Source organism: Microcebus murinus, chromosome 11 (genome assembly GCF_040939455.1).
Source record: "Microcebus murinus isolate Inina chromosome 11, M.murinus_Inina_mat1.0, whole genome shotgun sequence".
Classification (NCBI taxonomy): domain Eukaryota; kingdom Metazoa; phylum Chordata; class Mammalia; order Primates; family Cheirogaleidae; genus Microcebus; species Microcebus murinus.
In genome coordinates, this window is record NC_134114.1 from 56,163,507 (window position 1) to 56,180,994 (window position 17,488).

Here is a 17,488-nt window from a genome sequence, read left to right on the forward strand (position 1 = left end):
AATGTACTAATAATTTTGAGAGTGAGACAGGGTATCTAAAGTAACCAAAATTACATGATTTTAAAATATATATTAACTATAAAATTTATTATCTTGGTGAGCTTATAAAATAGTTCTATTAAAATGTATTTTCAATAAATAAAATTCTTTCTAAAATATATAAGCATATCTGTGCACAATGATGCATTAAAAACACAAGCAGAATAATTATTCACTGCACATACATATACTTTTAGCCAGTTTCTTCATTGTATCTATCCCTAGTACCAACCAAAGCTTTGATGTTTCTCTAGAGCAGGCATCCTCAAACTATGGCCCGCGGGCCACATGTGGATATTTTTGTTCATTTGTTTTTTTACTTCAAAATAAGATATGTGCAGTATGCATAGGAATTTGTTCATAGTTTTTTTTCAAATTATAGTCCAGCCCTCCAATGGTCTGAGGTACAGTAACTGGCCCCCTGTTTAAAAAGTTTGAGGACTCCTGCTCTAGAGAATATATTTTTATATGGTCTTATAATTTAAGTTTAAAAAAATAAAACTGTTTTACAATCTTTTTTAAATTAAATTTTATGATTAGTAATTATGAAATTGTTGACATTTTCAACTTACTATTCTTTGTAGATAATAACATTCTAATGGAGAAAATTCCCCCACCCTTTTTTTTTTTTTAAAGACACAGGGTCGGCCAGGCACGGTGGTGCACGCCTGTAATCCTAGCACTCTGGGAGGCCAAGGCTAATGGATTGCTCTAGGTCAGGAGTTCAAAACCAGCCTGAGCAAGACGAGACCCCGTCTCTACTATAAATAGAAAAAAATAAATTGGCCAACTAATACATATAGAAAAAATTAGCCGGGCATGGTGGCGCATGCCTGTAGTCTCAGCTACTCGGGAAGCTGAGGCAGCAGGATTGCTTGAGTTTGAGGTTGCTGTGAGCTAGGCTGATGCCATGGCATTCACTCTAGCCTGGGCAACAAAGCAAGACTCTGTCTCAAAAAAAAAAAAAAAAAAAAAAAAAAGACATAGGGTCTTCCTCTGTTGCCCAGGCTGGAGTGCAGTGGTACAATCATAGCTCCCCGTAGCCTGGAACTCCTGGGCTCAAATGATCCTCTTGCCTCAGCCTCCTAAGTAGCTGGGACTACAAGTGTGTACCACAACTCTCAGCTAATTTTTAATTTTTTATTTTTTTTTGTAAAGACAGGGTCTTTCTATGTTGCTTAGGCTGATCTTGAACTTCTGGCCTCTAGGGATTCTCCCTCCTTGGCCTCCCAAAGTGCTAGGATTATAGGCATAAGCCACCGCACCCAGCTGAAATGACAGAGAACAAACATAAAAATACTTTGAGTGAAAAAAGTCTATTATTGGAATTAACTGATTTTCTATTGGAAAATCTGCAGTGTGTGGCCTTTTTTCTACTAATGGAGCCAACACATTAATAGCTACTGTTTCAATTTTCATATGTGCAAAAGTATCCTTGGAATAAAAAGTGAAAAGGTAATTTTTAAAAAGTCATTTTATCTCAATTAGATCATTTTTCATATAGAGTTATGTAAACATCTTCCATACCCATATGTGTTAAAGTATCATCTTGAGGCATAACCTTCTTAAAAATAACTTCTAACTTTTTAAACAGATGTTCATCCTTTTTTAGCAGATTTGTTCTCTTTTGTTATGTGGTCAGTGAGTGATATCACTACAACTCTCATGGTGAATAGTAAATGTCAACAAACATTTGTGCATGTTAAGTACTGAATGGAAATTTAACACTTCATTCTTCATTATATACACATTTCCATTAAAAAATGTAGTGCTGATGAGTTCATAACAAAATGAAAACAGAGCTGTCAAGTAATAAAATAAAATAAGTTTTAGATTTACACTTTGCAATTTGACTACTCTCTTTACTGATCTATAGCAGGACTGTTTAGTTGTTACCCCCAGCACATATTTCACCTATAACCAAGCTCTAACTTCCCATTTTTCCCTGACTCCTTTCACTAGCAGCCTGGGGCTCCACGCATCTCACAGGCCATGGCACCACTTGCTGGTACATCAAGTTGCTGCCAAATGAAACACTGTTAAGTATTCATTTCACCACCACCAGGAAAAGTGAAAGACAGCTTTCCTCACCTGCTTTGTCAGAGTGTACTTCATTTTACAGCACACACCGTGTATGCTAGTCTAAAGTGGGAAGTTAGTTAACTTACATCCAGAATGGGTTGGAAAATGAGTCTTTCAGATTTAAAATATTTCACATATTAAAATGAAATCTGTGTTCACTGCACTTGTGTTTTACATACCACTAAACAGAACCATGGGAGAAGCTAGAAGTTCAAAGTGGAGATCTACAAATTTACTCTGTCCTATTTTAATGCAACTATTAATATTACTTCATTAAAAATTTGGGACAAATCCTAAACTAGATGAGACACTTAGATAACAGGCATAATTAGATCTGTCCAGGCCAGCTGTTATGAAGAAAATAGACAACCATGGCTGGGCGTGGTGGCTCATGCCTATAATCCTAGCACTCTGGGAGGCCGAATCAGGAGGATTGCTCAAGATCAGGAGTTTGAAACCAGCCTGAGCAAGAGCGAGACCCCATCTCTACTAAAAATAGAAAGAAATTAATTGGCCAACTAAAAATATATAGAAAAACTTAGCCGGGCATGGTGGTGCATGCCTGTAGTCCCAGCTACTCAGGAGGCTGTGGCAGTAGGATCTCCTGAGCATAGAAGTTTGCGGTTGCTGTGAGCTAGGCTGATGCCACGGCACTCTAGTCTGGGCAACAGAATGAGACACTGTCTCAAAACAAACAAACAAACAAAAAAAAAACAGACAATCATGACATTTGAGGCTCAATCTAAAACCAGATGGACAATTAAATAGTACTTTAAAATTTGTTTTATTCATAAATTACACAAGATAAGCAAATAGAATATATAGCATTAACAGAAATATTAAATATTGTATATACAGCTATTTATTAAATTTTGATTTCAGATTAATTTTCCTGCTTAGATTTAAAGAACCACTTCTGGTACCAACTAATGACTAATGCTATCCAGACACTATTTACAGCAATTACATTCTTTTCAGATTGACTCTAAGTTACTGTGACATGGAAAATGAATTTTGAGAGTGCTATACAAAAATTAAGAAATTCATTATTTAACAGTCTTCTCAAAATATGGGTATCATATTTTTACATAAATACTCTGAGAATAAACTACTGAAAATGTTAAACAATAGCTTTCTTCTGACAGTTCATGGGTCAGTACAAAATAATTTAAAAAGGTCTCTTAAAACATAGTCCTAGTATCAGCTTAGAAATACTATTAGTTTAAGGAATACAAAAAAGTCCACATAATTCTGCATTCAGCATAGTAAAGATTAATATTGGTCCCACATAGTTATTTTTAAAAAAGAACAATATTGACAAATGTGTTTGGTAAATGAAGTAAAGTTACACAGAATTCTTAACCTATATCAGAGACAAATCTAAGCAGTACTAGTGTCCCATCTAATCAGTTTCTTAATTTCCTGACTAAATAGGATTCTTTATGTTACTTGGATGGGATTGAATTTAACAGTATCTACCTTTTTGTCAACTAGAAAAGTTTTCTGTAAGGTCTTCCTTTCTATGTTACATATACTTGAGTTTCTCATTACCAAGAAAATACATGCAAAAAAAAGGGGAGAGATGTCATTGTGTAGTGCCCAAGCCTCCTTTTGCTAAATCATGTTAACTTAGCTGAGGGGATTTTTCCAGCTCCTTTTGTCCAAAGACCTGAATCACAGGGCAAGAGAGAATTCAGGAGGAATCTCCAAAACACCAGTGTGATTTATAAATTTCTGACTAAGAATCAAAAATAACTCAATGAAGCACTTTCTTTTTTAATATTAATAGCAGAAAAGTAGAAATTTAACTGTTCCCCAGAATGAGACTGTAATTAAATGAACTATATCTACACATACCAGTATTTCAAAAGCATATAAAGTGAAAAAAGTTCTGAAAGTATACATAAAGTAGAATACCTACTTGTACAAAAATTTCAAAACCCACAAAATAATATACATCACGTATGAGGCCAGGCACAGTGGCTCATGCCTGTAATCCTAGCACTCTGGGAGGCTGAGGCGGGCGGATCGCTTGAGGTCAGGAGTTCGAAACCAGCCTGAGCAAGAGCGAGATCCCATCTCTACTATAAATAGAAAAAAAATTAATTGGCCAACTAATATATATAGAAAAAATGAGCCGGGCATGGTGACGTATGCCTATAGTCCCAGCTACTTGAGGCTGAGGCAGCAGGATTGCTTGAGCCCAGGAGTTTGAGGTTGCTATGAGCTAGGCTGACCTCACGGCACTCACGCCACGGCCTGGGCAACAAAGCAAGACTCTGTCTAAAAAAAATATATATATACATGATTTATGGATATATACTCATATAATAAAAACATAAAACATTCATGATTAAATGAAACAAACCAACAATATAGCAGTGGTTACCAGTGGAGAAGGAAGGTAAGTGTGAATAAGAGCTTGAGATTTTAGTTCTATATCTTACATTCCTTTAAAAAAAATTAATGTGGCAAATGTTAAATATCAACATAATCCTAGCAGTAGATATATACACATTTATGCTATTAGGTACTTTGCCACAGGTTGGCAATATTTTACAACTGAAAATAAAGACATAAGCTAAGAAAAACATTAATTTATGATACTTAACACTACAACATCATTTGAAAGATAACACACTATTAAAGAAAGTTTAAAAACAAAAGCATCCTTTATTCATTAACTTTTTAATTATTATTAATCAGTTTAATCAAATCCAAGTTTTTTCCTCAAACTTCAATAGACTATTTCAATGAAGTCATGCTAAATCTTTAAGCGATGTCTTAAGAGCTCTTTCAGCAATTTCAACTGGTTTCAAAGTCCTTCAACATTTTTACCTTCTATAACAATGAAATTACTCCCCCCTGACCCCAAGAATATTCTACCAGTGTTTACTCTTGACATTTACATCTATTTTTTTCTTCATAAACTATCAAAAGAAGGATTTCAGCATGCTTTCTTACTAGGATAAACCCAAATGAGTATTTTTTCCAAATAAGAATAGAGACTCTCAGCACCTAGACTAGTTACTTTACTGTAAACAATCACATTCCTTAGGAAAAATATAGTAGTTGCAAACTAGAGTTACCAAAGAAGTAGGGTCACTAAAATGAATTGAGCACTTTTATGTGCCAGGAAATCTAAGCATTTTACATGGACTGTCTCATGTAATCCTCATAATAACTTTGTGAGGTAGGTACAGTCAGTTCTGCTCCAATGCTTGTTTTGAAAATGTGCATTTGTTCCAACTCAGCTGGTGTATTAGGGAACAATTTGGGCATAACGTGAATTTTGTACGCGATTTCTTCTGCAAAAAACATAGGTGAAGGCAGAAAAATGCACCCAGCTGAAAAGGGCTGTGCAGAAATGCACAAAACATACCTCAGATGTTAACACCTCAAATACCTTCCTCAGATTGTCAACATCTGCAAGTGTTATGGGCCATACTCAGTCGCATTAAGACATACAACTTTCCATCCAATTCCAGATTAACCCTCCTACCACTTTACTCACAAAAACTACCTTTTCTTAACAAACAAAGCTCAAGTCTGTCTCAAAATAGAGTTGTATTCATTTCAGTATTTATGCATTTGTTAAATGTTTAACATGCTTTTATAAAACTGTGCTCCTATTTTTATTAGGTTCCCTTTTTAAAAATGTCACCAATATAGTTTTTGAGCGTTGTGACTCTAGCTCCATTTTTCACAATAATCCCTATGATTTTTATTGTGCCCTTTTGTATAACATGATTTTTAGGAACATGTGTTGCATTACAGCAAAACTGACTACATTATTATAATTCCCACTTTGCAGATAAGGAAACTAAGTCATGGACAGGTTATATAATCTGTCCAAAATCAAATAGTTAGTGAGTGGCACAGCAGGATGTGAAGCCAGACAGTCTAACTTTAGAACCTGCACTCTGAATCACTACCTGCCTCCTAGTAATTGATATCAAATAGTTCTACGTTAGTAACCACACACAGTTAATTAAAAACTGTTTTCCAAATACAAACTTGTATCTCAAAGAGCCCAGAGTAAGAAAATTTCAGCTTACATAAAAGTTCACCTAAAGAATCTTAAATATAATGTAACAGAGATTAACAACAACAACAAAAAACCAATATGAATCAGCTTTATAATTCTATGCCATGAAGGAAAAATATATAAATGTTAAAGAATATATAGCATTCAAACTAGGTAAGATGTTAATTTTTCAGATACTGCATTTTTCAGTTCCAAAAGTTTCATTTGATTCTTTTTTAGTTTCTGTTTCCCTGTTGGTATATTTTTTCTTTTCATTTCTTATTTATATTCCTAAATATTAAGGGGGTACAAATGTTTTTGCTTACATGTATTGATTTTGTTATGCTTGAGTCAGAGTTATAAGTGTGCCCATCACCCACACAGTGTTCACTGTACCTGTCAGGTAGGTTTTCACCCATCCCCTTCTCTTCCTTCTCCCTGGCTTGATTTCCACTGAGTTTTACTTTCCTCTGTGTACACTTGTGCTCATCGGTTAGTTCCAATTTAATAGTGAGTACATGTGGTATTTGTTTTTCCATCTTTTAGATACTCCACTTAGCATGATGGTCTCCAGTTCCATACCAATTGTTGTAAAAGGCCTTAATTCATCCTTGTTCATGGCTGAGTAGTATTCCATAGCACACCCATATCACATTTTCTTAAACCACTCATGAACTGATGGGCACTTGGGTTGATTCCACATCTTTGCAATTGTGAATTGTGCTAAAATAAACATTCAAGGGCAGGTGTCTTTTTGATAAAACGAGTTGTTTTCCTTTGGGTAAATACCCAGTAGGGGGACTGCTATAACAAATGGTAGGTCGACTTTTAGTTCTTTGAGGAATCTCCATACTGTTTTCCATGGAGGTTGTACTAATTTGCAGTTCTACCAACAGTGTGTAAGCAAGCATTTCTTTCTTTCTGCATCCACGCCAGCATCTATTGTTTTTGGACTTTTTAATAAAAGCCATTCTAACTGCAGTAAGGTAATATCTCATTATGGTTTTAATTTGCATTTCCATGATAATTAACGATGTTGAGCATTTTTTCGTGTTTATTGGCTATTTGTCTATTTCTTTTGAAAAGCTTCTGTTCATGTTTTTTGCCCACTTTTTAGGGGTTATTCTTCCCTTGCTGAATTGCTTGCGTTCTTTGTAATTAGCTCTCTTTCGGATGTATAGCATACAAATATTTTCTCCTATTCTGTACGCTGTTTGTTTGCTCTGTTGATTATTTCCTGGGCTATGCAGAAACTTTTTAATTTAATCAAGTCCCATTTATTTATTTTTGTTCTTGCTGTGACAGCCATTGGCTCAGCCTCACAAATAGCTGGGACAACAGGCGTGCACCACCACACCGAACTAATTCATGCTGGCATTTCATCTTTTCATTCATTGGGATGCATTTTCCTTTATATTATTAACCATATTTATAACAGTTGTTTTAAAATGCCTGCAAATCACAAATGGGACATCCTAGGGCTGGTTCCTGTTGATTTTTTTTTCCTTGAAAATTACATTTTGCTGGTCTTCATTTTTATTGAGGTTTAAAAAACATAAATTTTACCATTTTAATCATTTCTACAGTTTAGTGGCATTAGATATGTTCACAGTATTGTACAACCACGACCACCATCCATCTCCATAATTTTTTCAACTGCCAAACTGAAACTATAACCATTATATAATAACTGCCATCCTGGTTTTACTTATGCTGAGTAATTCTGAATTGTATCTTGGACATTATGAATATTACATTGTAGAGACCCCGGACACTGTTATAGTCTTTGAATGAATACTGGATTTTTGTTTATTTTAGCAGGCAGTTAACTTGGTGGGATTCAAAGTGAAAACTCTGTCTCTTGAGTACACCTCAAATTTTAGTTTAGTTCTTTATTCTGAGCTGTGCTGCTCTGAATCCACTCTATACATGTGTGATTCAAAATCTAGCCAGAAATAGAGTTATTCACAGATTTTGAGGCTTTCCTACTCTGGCTCTCTCTCCTTTCTAGAATTTTTTCCTTATTTTTCCAATGTTTATAATTTTCCTGAACTCTGTCCTCTATTTCCTCAAGCCAGAAGGACTTTGGCTTTCCTTTTGGAGCTTCAGCTGCTGTGCATAGTATGAACTGCAGCCCATCCTCATAAAAGCCATAAAAATGAAGAAAATCACTCTCTGCCACTCCCTTCTTCCAAGTATCAATTCTCCTCCAGAATCCATCTTGCTTTTCTTTACTCTTCTGAGTCTTTAGATAGTTGTTTGGTTTTTTTGAGAATTTCCAGTTTGTTTTCTCATGGGAGGGTCAGTCTAATAGATACTGAAAGTGGACTATTCACTCATTTTAAAATTCTTTTAAATTCTTTTTTATATCATGTCAAAATATTTTGAGGTAGTAAAGAAGTTTATTATTCAGTTATTCTTTAAGCATACAAATAAAATGTGCTAAATCTTATAAAAATCAACTGAGACATTCCCTATAACTAAATAGAGAATTCAATAAAAATTCTGGAAATGTTCACTGAGGTATCTAGATCACAGAGAATTTAGGTCCACAAATAAGTATTAGGACTCCATGGCAAACCAGCCCCTGAACACTGTGGCCTACTCTCCTTATAGTTTAGTTTTAAAGATGATAAAATAAATATGTAACAATAATAAGGAGATGAGAGGTCAGAGAAAGTTCTATAAAGGATAAGACTCTTGACTAAGGGCTTATAAAAGAGTGGTTTACTACACAGAATAAGGAAAGAGGAGAGCAGAGGATCAGAGTCATAAAACAGGATGGTGTTTTTTTAGGAAACTTTTAAAGTCAAGTCTGGAATGGTAGACGCTATGGTCTGAATGTTAGTATTCCTAATCACTAATGTGATGATATTGGGAAACAGAGCCTTTGGGAGGCGATTAGGTCATGAGGGCAGTCTTTATGATGAGAGCTAGTTTACCCCTTTTATCATGTGCAGACACACTGAGAAGGCACCATTTATGAACGAGAAAGTGAGCACTAACCAGACCAAATCTACAGGCACCTTGTTCTTGAACTTCCCAGCCTCCAGAACTGTGAGAAATAAATGTCAGTTGTTTATAGGCTTCCTGGTATATGGTATTTAGTTATAGCAGCCCAAATGGACTAAGATACTTGGCAATTTGAGGACATGGAATGATTTGTATGCTCTACTAAATAGCGTACCTTGTCCTAGAAGTGAAAGCAAACCTTTTAAAACTTTTTAAGACTGGACTTGGTGGCTCACACCTGTAATCCTAGCACTTTGGAGGCTGAGATGGGAGGACTGTTTGAGACCTGGAATTTGAGACCAGCCTGGGTAACATAGCAAGACCCTGTCTCTAAAAATTTTTTGAAAATTACCCAGACATGGCGGCATGTGCCTGTAGTCCCAGCTACTTGGGAGGCTATGGCAGGAGGATCACTTGAGCCCAGGAGTTTGAGGTTACAGTGAGCTATGATCATACAACCAAAACTCCTGGGCAACAGAGTGAGACTCTATCTCTTTTAAAAAAAAGCTATACACACACACATATACATATATATATAGCTTAATGATTATTATGAAAGAAATAGAGAAATAATATGTTAATCAAGATTCAACAAAACCAAATAAAGGTTCTATCTTTGGCCCTTTTTTTGTAGCTAATTATTAAATAACTAATGAGTACAGTACTCTTTATTTAGAAATTGTAGAGTATGTTCCATGTCTTCTTATCCAGTGAATTTGAAGACAACATAGTTTGCACTCATATTTTTTTTCTTAAACTATATTATTAATAGAAGTTGTTTAGCTCAGCTTCTGAAGTGTTCTACTGTATATTTTAGAATGATACTTCTAGCTAACCAGAGTAGGTTTCACCATTCGCTGGAGAAAACATGATGATTTTTTAAAAAAATACCACAAATTTTCACTTAGCTCATTGTTTTTAAATGATTAAGTATAAAAATAGATTAATAAGGTGTCCTGTAGAATTGTACTGTGTCCTTCAATACTTCTCAAAAAAAGGAGATTGAGAGAAATAACAAATGAAAATTAGCATTAAAGAATGGTTTTAAGCACCATCAACTTGATAGTATTTTTTAAATTGTATGGTTCATAACCCATCGGACATGAGGAGACTAAAATGATTGCACTGACCAAAATGTAAAAACTTCAGATTTTCAGTAACTCCTAGAATTCCATTGTATCTCAATAAATCTATTATAGCACTTACCACATACTCTGTCATTTTTTTATCTACTTTTCTCTCCCACTAGACTAGAACGTCATCTCCTTATACTGCTACTATCTAACATGGAACCGGAAATAAATATGCACCTAGTAATTATTGAATGGATAGACTAATGCAGGAACAGACCTCACCAGGTTGATCAGAGTGAAAAGGAAAGTACATATCAAATAGGTTGACTGAGGGTTAGACTCTTACCTGTTTGGAGTTGGTTAAATACAATTTTGCTGCCAGATTTAAAATCTGCAGTTTTACCAGATCATCTTCGCTAGTGAAGCTTTTAGCCATCTTCCTTAAAACATCAGGGGCAATTTTAGGAACTCGTTCACAGTTCTCTCCAATTAGCCAAAGAATACTTGCTCTAGCCACAGGAACCTAATATTAGAAGCAGATTAAATAGTTAGAAATAAGATAATCATATTCTCCTTAATATTAACATAGAAAACGTAATAAATATTATAAAGGTTTTACATATATTAATTCATTTAATGTATATCCAGAAAGTGTTCTATATTTCTGGATTTTCTTTAGTTATCAAAAAACAAATACACAGAAAATCTCATTACAACTGATTTCAAAGATAATTCTTTAGAAAAGATTCAGAGAGTATAAACCATTAGTCTAGAATCTAGATTCTGTTAGAGACTGGTGAATTCTTGGACCAAGTCTGGCCAACCATGACACTGTGCTTCTGTATTGTCTGCTGCTGCTTTTGTGCTATGATGGCAGAATTGAATAGTCACAATGAAGACCTCAAAGCCAAAAATACTGACTATTAATATGTAGGAAAAGTTTGCTGTCCCCTGCTCTAGAGAGAGCAACAGTTTTCACACCTTAATGCCCATAAAAATAATCTAGGGTTCTTAGTAAAAAGGCAAGTTTCTGGCTATCAGCTTCAAGATTGATTGCTGGGCCACAAAAATATTATATTTTAAGGCTGAACACAGTGGCTCACGCCTGTAATCCTAGCACTCTGGCAGGCCGAGACAGGCAGATTGCTCGAGGTCAAGAGTTCAAAACCAGCCTGAGCAAGAGCAAGACTCCATCTCTACTTAAAATAGAAAGAAATTAATTGGCCAACTAATATATATATATATAAAATTAGCTGGGCATGGTGGCGCATACTTGTAGTCCCAGCTACTCAGGAGGCTGAGGCAGGAGGATTGCTTGAGCCCAGGAGTTTGAGGTTGCTGCGAACTAGACTGATATCATGGCACTCTAGCCCAAGCAACAGAGTGAAACTCTGTTTCAATCAAAAAAATAAAAAAATTAAAAAAATAAAAATAAATATATATATTATATTTTAAGAAGCATCACAAGTGATTCCTGAGGAAGTTGGTCCACAAACCACATTTGAGAACCCATGGATAACACAGAAAAAGGAATACATCCATTGAAGACTATGATTCCAAATCAAAACTATTCTTGCTCTTTATGTATTTGTGTATTTGTATCTACAGTACTGGAAATATACCAAACTGACAAGATCATCCAGGTCTGCTTATAAAATCATGAATTTCAGTTTACTATTTGGTCAATAAAAGAAATATGGATAAGATAAACTTGTCCATTGTTGCATTCTGGCATTATATATTTTTAATAAAGTATATTTCAATATAATTTATGTTCTTAAAAGTCACTGCTTTACTACAAATTGGAAACTTTCCATCAGTACCATTAAGACCAACATTTTAGAGTATGCAAATTAGTTCTATTACTATTTGCTTATTTGTAGCCTCCCCTATTCCAAAAGGAATTTGAGAGGGTATGTAAATTAGTTCCTGTGAACATTTTCACCTGGCATAGAAAATTTGCCTTTCATGATAAATGAAAAGGCCGATAGCTATCATTAAAAGGTAGCATCACAAGAACAGATAACACTTTTTATGAAGTTCTTTTACAATTTCTCAAATAAAATACTAATATTTTCATAGAGTTTCATAGCTATATATAGTATGGCTATTAAAGAAAAAAGGGAGAATAAGGACCTTTCCATAGCTAAAATGTTATCTCAATATCTCCCATCTCAAATTCCTTCAAAACACCCATTTTATGAAATAATATAAAAATATCAAGACATCTCTAAATTGGGGTTTTCACCAGAATCAGAATAAAATAATCAAAAAAGCTTTAAAATAAAAAAGTATATAATTTTGAACATTATAGAACCATCACCTTAAAATTAGTGTTTAGCATAAGTGTAGTAAGAAGAAATCAGTATACTTATGTAATAAAAAAAGGTCTAAGAGCTATTACAAATCTATTCATGCAGTGTGATAAAACTGATACCATTACTATATACTGATTTCTGGAAAGAGGTTATTTCTAATGTTCCAAAGGTTACACTGCATTAAGACCTTACTCTCAATTTATTATTTTAAATTGGGCTAAAGAATAGTAATTGAGTGGTACATTAAATTTTCCAGTATAGAGCAATTCAAGTTGCCTGCCATAATGAAAGGTACTTCTAAATAAGAATATATGGGCAACTTCAGATTTCAGTAATGCTAGATTTATTTTTCTTAAACATTTTATTATATATTGCGAGTATAAAAATTAGAATTCAATGATATATCACAGTCTATTACCCCATCTGAAGTAATTTTCTTCTGGTAACAATCTTTTGCAATTAAAAAGACAATCCCCAAAAGAAATAAGGTTGTTTATATTCATGAATATACTAAGATTAAACTAAAAATATTTGAATACTCTAAAATTCATAATGCATACATTTAAAATATAACTCTTTGAAAAAAATTAAAAATCAATACATTGTAATGCTCACAATGAATATCTCAAGGTGGCTGTAGTGATAAGGTTAAAATTCAGAGTTTTCTAGAACTAAGCTAATAAAATTCCCAAGAAAACATTTTAAAAACTTAAAAAAACTTCACAGCAAGAAATAACATCAATATATCGATACTCAACTCTTGGTGATGGCATTTTATTAACAAGCGTAGGAAACTGACAAAGCCAGTATTTTTGTGCACTTGACTAGAATCGGAATCTTAAGATTTTCAGATTCTAGCCCTCCCTCCCTCTCTCCCAATTAAGCTAATAGGGATGCATTTAAACCACTGATACTATGAACCCATGGCTACTACTTTCAAAGACTTGAAACAAGTAAAAAAAAACTGCAAGTAAGAAAATTAGTAACTTTGTAATAACAAAGTTATTGGTCCTTTTCAACCACAAAATACAACAGGAACACTGAACTAAAACCAAGTTAATAATACTCATCCCACCCTACACACACAGACATACACACACATATAGTCATGCATACAATATTTTCATTATGAACCTCTGCTTTTCAATATTCTCAAAGACAAACTGGGTTGTAAATGACTTTGCCTGATTCTTTATTCTAAATGCACTGAGCAAGTGATTAAGTGCACTTTTCAAACCTACTAAAAGGCAGTTTTGACTGCCATTTTAACCCATTAACTTGCCTACAAAAACAAATAATGACTCCTAGCCCACCACAGCAGTTATAGAAAGACATCTAGAAAGATTTTACAGATCATTCTGTAAACAGTTCAATTTAAAAGCTATAGTGCTTCAACACCAGCCCACTGCACCGTGCAATAGTCTAAAGTAAATCTTACAAAAACATCAATTTTATTCATTTAAATTTGTCAAAGGCAAAACCAGTAGACAGCTAAGCAAACTGCATTCCAACAGCAAATCAGATTCAATATTCTGTATCTGGACTCAATATGCACTAAAACTTAAGCCTGAATTACATTAGGGTTGCTGGACAAGGGTGGATAACTTGTGAAAGGGTAGGTGTCCAGTGAGGCATCTGGGCAAGGAGTACGTAAAGTGCTATTTCAATATTACTCAGTAGTCTTTACAGAACAACACCCTTCAATTGTTCTTTTATAATATGAAACCTCCACTTGTCCCATTAAACATTATGTGAAATCTTATTAGAGCAATCCTCAGGTAGTATGCACCTTATTCTGGAAGGATTTTACTCCAAGACCGGTATTTACCATAAATGAAAGATACTCCAAAGGATAAAATATTCGTAATCAAAATATGTAAGCTATCCTATAGACATATATCTATTCAATTTGAATTCAAAAAGCAAAATAAATTTAAATTTTAGTTTTCATATTTTCAACTGTATCACTTACTAAATCACCAATAAAATCAAAGCTTTGAATACAATAAAATCAATTTTTTAGAACAAACGCCAAGTTCTTCTATTTTTGGTCTCTATACTTTAAAAATGCTGGCTGGGTGCAGCAGTCCCAGCTGAGGTGAAAAGATTGCTTGAGCCCAGGAGTTTGAGGCTGCAGTGAGCTATAATTATACCACTGCACTACAACTTAGGCAACAGAGCCGGACTCTGTCTCAAAAAAAAAAGAAAAGAAAAAAGTGCACAATTTATAACTTTAGCCATATCCTACACTGTTTAGAATAAAGCATGTTCTATTTCTAGATTTTATGGAAAATTAGTGTTTATTCTTTAAAATTTTTCTTTGATCTAAAAGTAAATTTCTTTATAACCAGCCTGGTGCCCTTTTAAATTATATAAATCTAACTTTATTACTTATGGTCAAAGAATGTAAAATCTTTAAGTTTTCCTTGATTTTTTGAAAATGTTCAATGGAAATATCCCCCATTTTCCATCGAAAATGTTCGATGGAAAAGTGGGTATATCTGTTCAAGAGACATAAGGTTTTTGTTATATTTACTAAATCAGTTTTTACTCTATTGCTTATTTTTTCTATGTCCTTACTTTCTCTGTCTACTAAGAATATCTAATATGAGAGCAGTATACTGAAGTCACCCACCATAAACGTATTTTATCAATTTCTCCACACATTTCAAATAGATTTTTCCTTTACATATTTGGTTGCCACATTTTTTGTGTAAATAAGTTTATGCTTATTAGTTTCTTTGTAAATTAGCCTTTTTCATTTTAATGTTCCCTATTATCTTATTAAATGCTTTTAATTAACTCTATATTTCACTTTCTTATTCATATTTGCTTAATATCTCTTTCTCTATCTTACTTTCAACCTTTATCAGTTGTTTTAATTATTAATGGCCTGTAGCTACCTTTGGTTTTTCATTTCAGTTTGAAAGTCTGTCTTTCAATGAGAGAACTCAGTCCATTTATATTTAGGGTGGGACACATTTGATGTTATTTCTTCCATCTTACTTTCATTTTTAAAAATTTATTATTTATTTTACATTCCTATTTCCTTTCTTTCCTTTTATTTACCTATTTTTTTCTGTTTGGTAAAGTTGCTATTTGTTTCTTTTTTCCTCTTTGTGAATTTGGAATTCTCACCATACTTCCATATTCTGTTTATTATTATCTTCTGATAAAAACAGAAACCAAAAAAAATAAGCTATTTTGGAATAGCTTATTTTATATATAGCAATGGAAAATTGCTATATAGGTCTATAAAAAAGTATTTACTTGGCTCATAGGCCAACAACTATTGTGGAAAAACTTGATGCAATCAAAAATATCCTCTAGCCCTACACAGAGATATAGTCAAATGGAACAAATTTTCCTTCCAGGAAAGTCTGAGGTTTGCCTGATATAGGTCTCATATACACTGTCACAGGTTTTTATATATATGCAGCTACACTCCCCTGAAGTCCTAACATTTCTTGTAATTGTCCCTTCCTTTCTAAACAGGACTCAAACAAGTTTGCTAGTGTAAATTTTAACTAAATTTTGCACAAGTTTAGGAATACAGAATTTCATATTCCTATTTCCATCTTACAGACACACACTTCTCTACCATTACTTGTAAACAAGATATCAACTATTTCCCCCACAAAACCTCACTGTTTTCACCCTAAGATAATCTATTTTCACCTTACTACTTTTTTAACACAAGACAAAAATATTATAATAACTTCACTACATCCACTCTCTTCCTCTCATGAGACCTTCAAAATCCTTCTCTTCTGACCTCCATCTCATCCTATCCTTAGGTTTTCCTGTTATTTAACACTTTTAGTTCTAGATTATTAGAATTTTCTTCATATTATGCTCCCTTCTCTTTCAAGAGTTCTCATTTAGCACTTTCGTTAGACATTCCTAATCTATCATTAGATACTTAGTTATATGTATAAATATATACATAAACTTATGTATCTCTATTCTTTGTCTTCCCCCATCTAGAGTTCTCTGTGTTCGTTCATCAGTTATTGGTTAGAAAAGTGGTTCTTACTGGGGGTTGTATCACTTCCATAGGCAGTATTTAAATATGTGTAGGAATATTTGTGGTTGTTACAATCACTAAAGATATTACTGAAATTTGATGCTTGGAGGATAGGAATGCTAGATGTCCATCTCCGTGGACTTGAGGAAAAAAGTTTACCCTCTCATTTCCCATTAACATATTATTGAAAATAATGTCAAACATCTGTTCTACACTGGGGCAGACTCAGACGATGTCTCAATTTGTCAATGACTTGGGGGAAGCAAAAGGAAATGACAATAATAAAATCCTGGCCAGGTAAGTGAGTAGACATGTGAAATGAATACAGATAAGAGATGACTCCAAAAATTTACATAATTATTTGTCTATTAAAAATAAAGTAAAAAATATTTAAAAGATAGATTATAAATGGAAATGAGATATAATATATTGGTTAAGAAAGCAGACCTATGTGACCTTGAGTAACTTACTTAGCCTCTTTGTGCCTCAGTTTTCTCATATATAAAACAGGAAAGCTAATAGAACCCATCTTGCAGGGTTGTTATTATAATCAATGATTAATATGTTTAGGATGCTTAGAATAGTGCCTGGCAAATGATATGCACCATAGGAGTTATGTCAAATAAGTAAGGAAAATATAAAAGGGGCAACAAGAAAGCTTATAAAATTTAAACCTTATCATAGTTTGTCTTCTTCAAAAACATTAAATATAACCTTGATAACAGCTTACACTAAACTCTGTTCTAAGTGCTTCACATGCTTTTACTCACTTATTTCTCACCACAGAGCTGTGAAGTTTTTGGTACTATTGTCTCCATTATAAGGATACAAAAACTGGAGGGTGGAGAAGTCAATTAACTTGCTTAAGTTCACAAAACTAGTAAAAGGTAGAGCCTAAATTTGAATCTAA

At 33.7% G+C, this 17,488-nt stretch overlaps 1 protein-coding gene across 5 annotated transcripts in view; it reads right to left on the reverse strand.

Moving 5' to 3' along the window:
* Positions 1-17,488, reverse strand: part of AP3B1 (adaptor related protein complex 3 subunit beta 1) — a 227,706-nt gene that overhangs the window by 102,420 nt on the left and 107,798 nt on the right. For all 5 annotated transcript variants that reach the window (XR_012921698.1, XM_012766761.2, XM_076008138.1 and 2 more), the window contains exon 15: positions 10,580-10,756. Coding sequence is in view for 4 of the 5 variants with exons in the window: in XM_012766761.2 (XP_012622215.2) it covers positions 10,580-10,756 (177 nt within the window). In the remaining variant the exon portion in view is untranslated. The remainder of the gene's footprint in view (positions 1-10,579; positions 10,757-17,488) is intronic.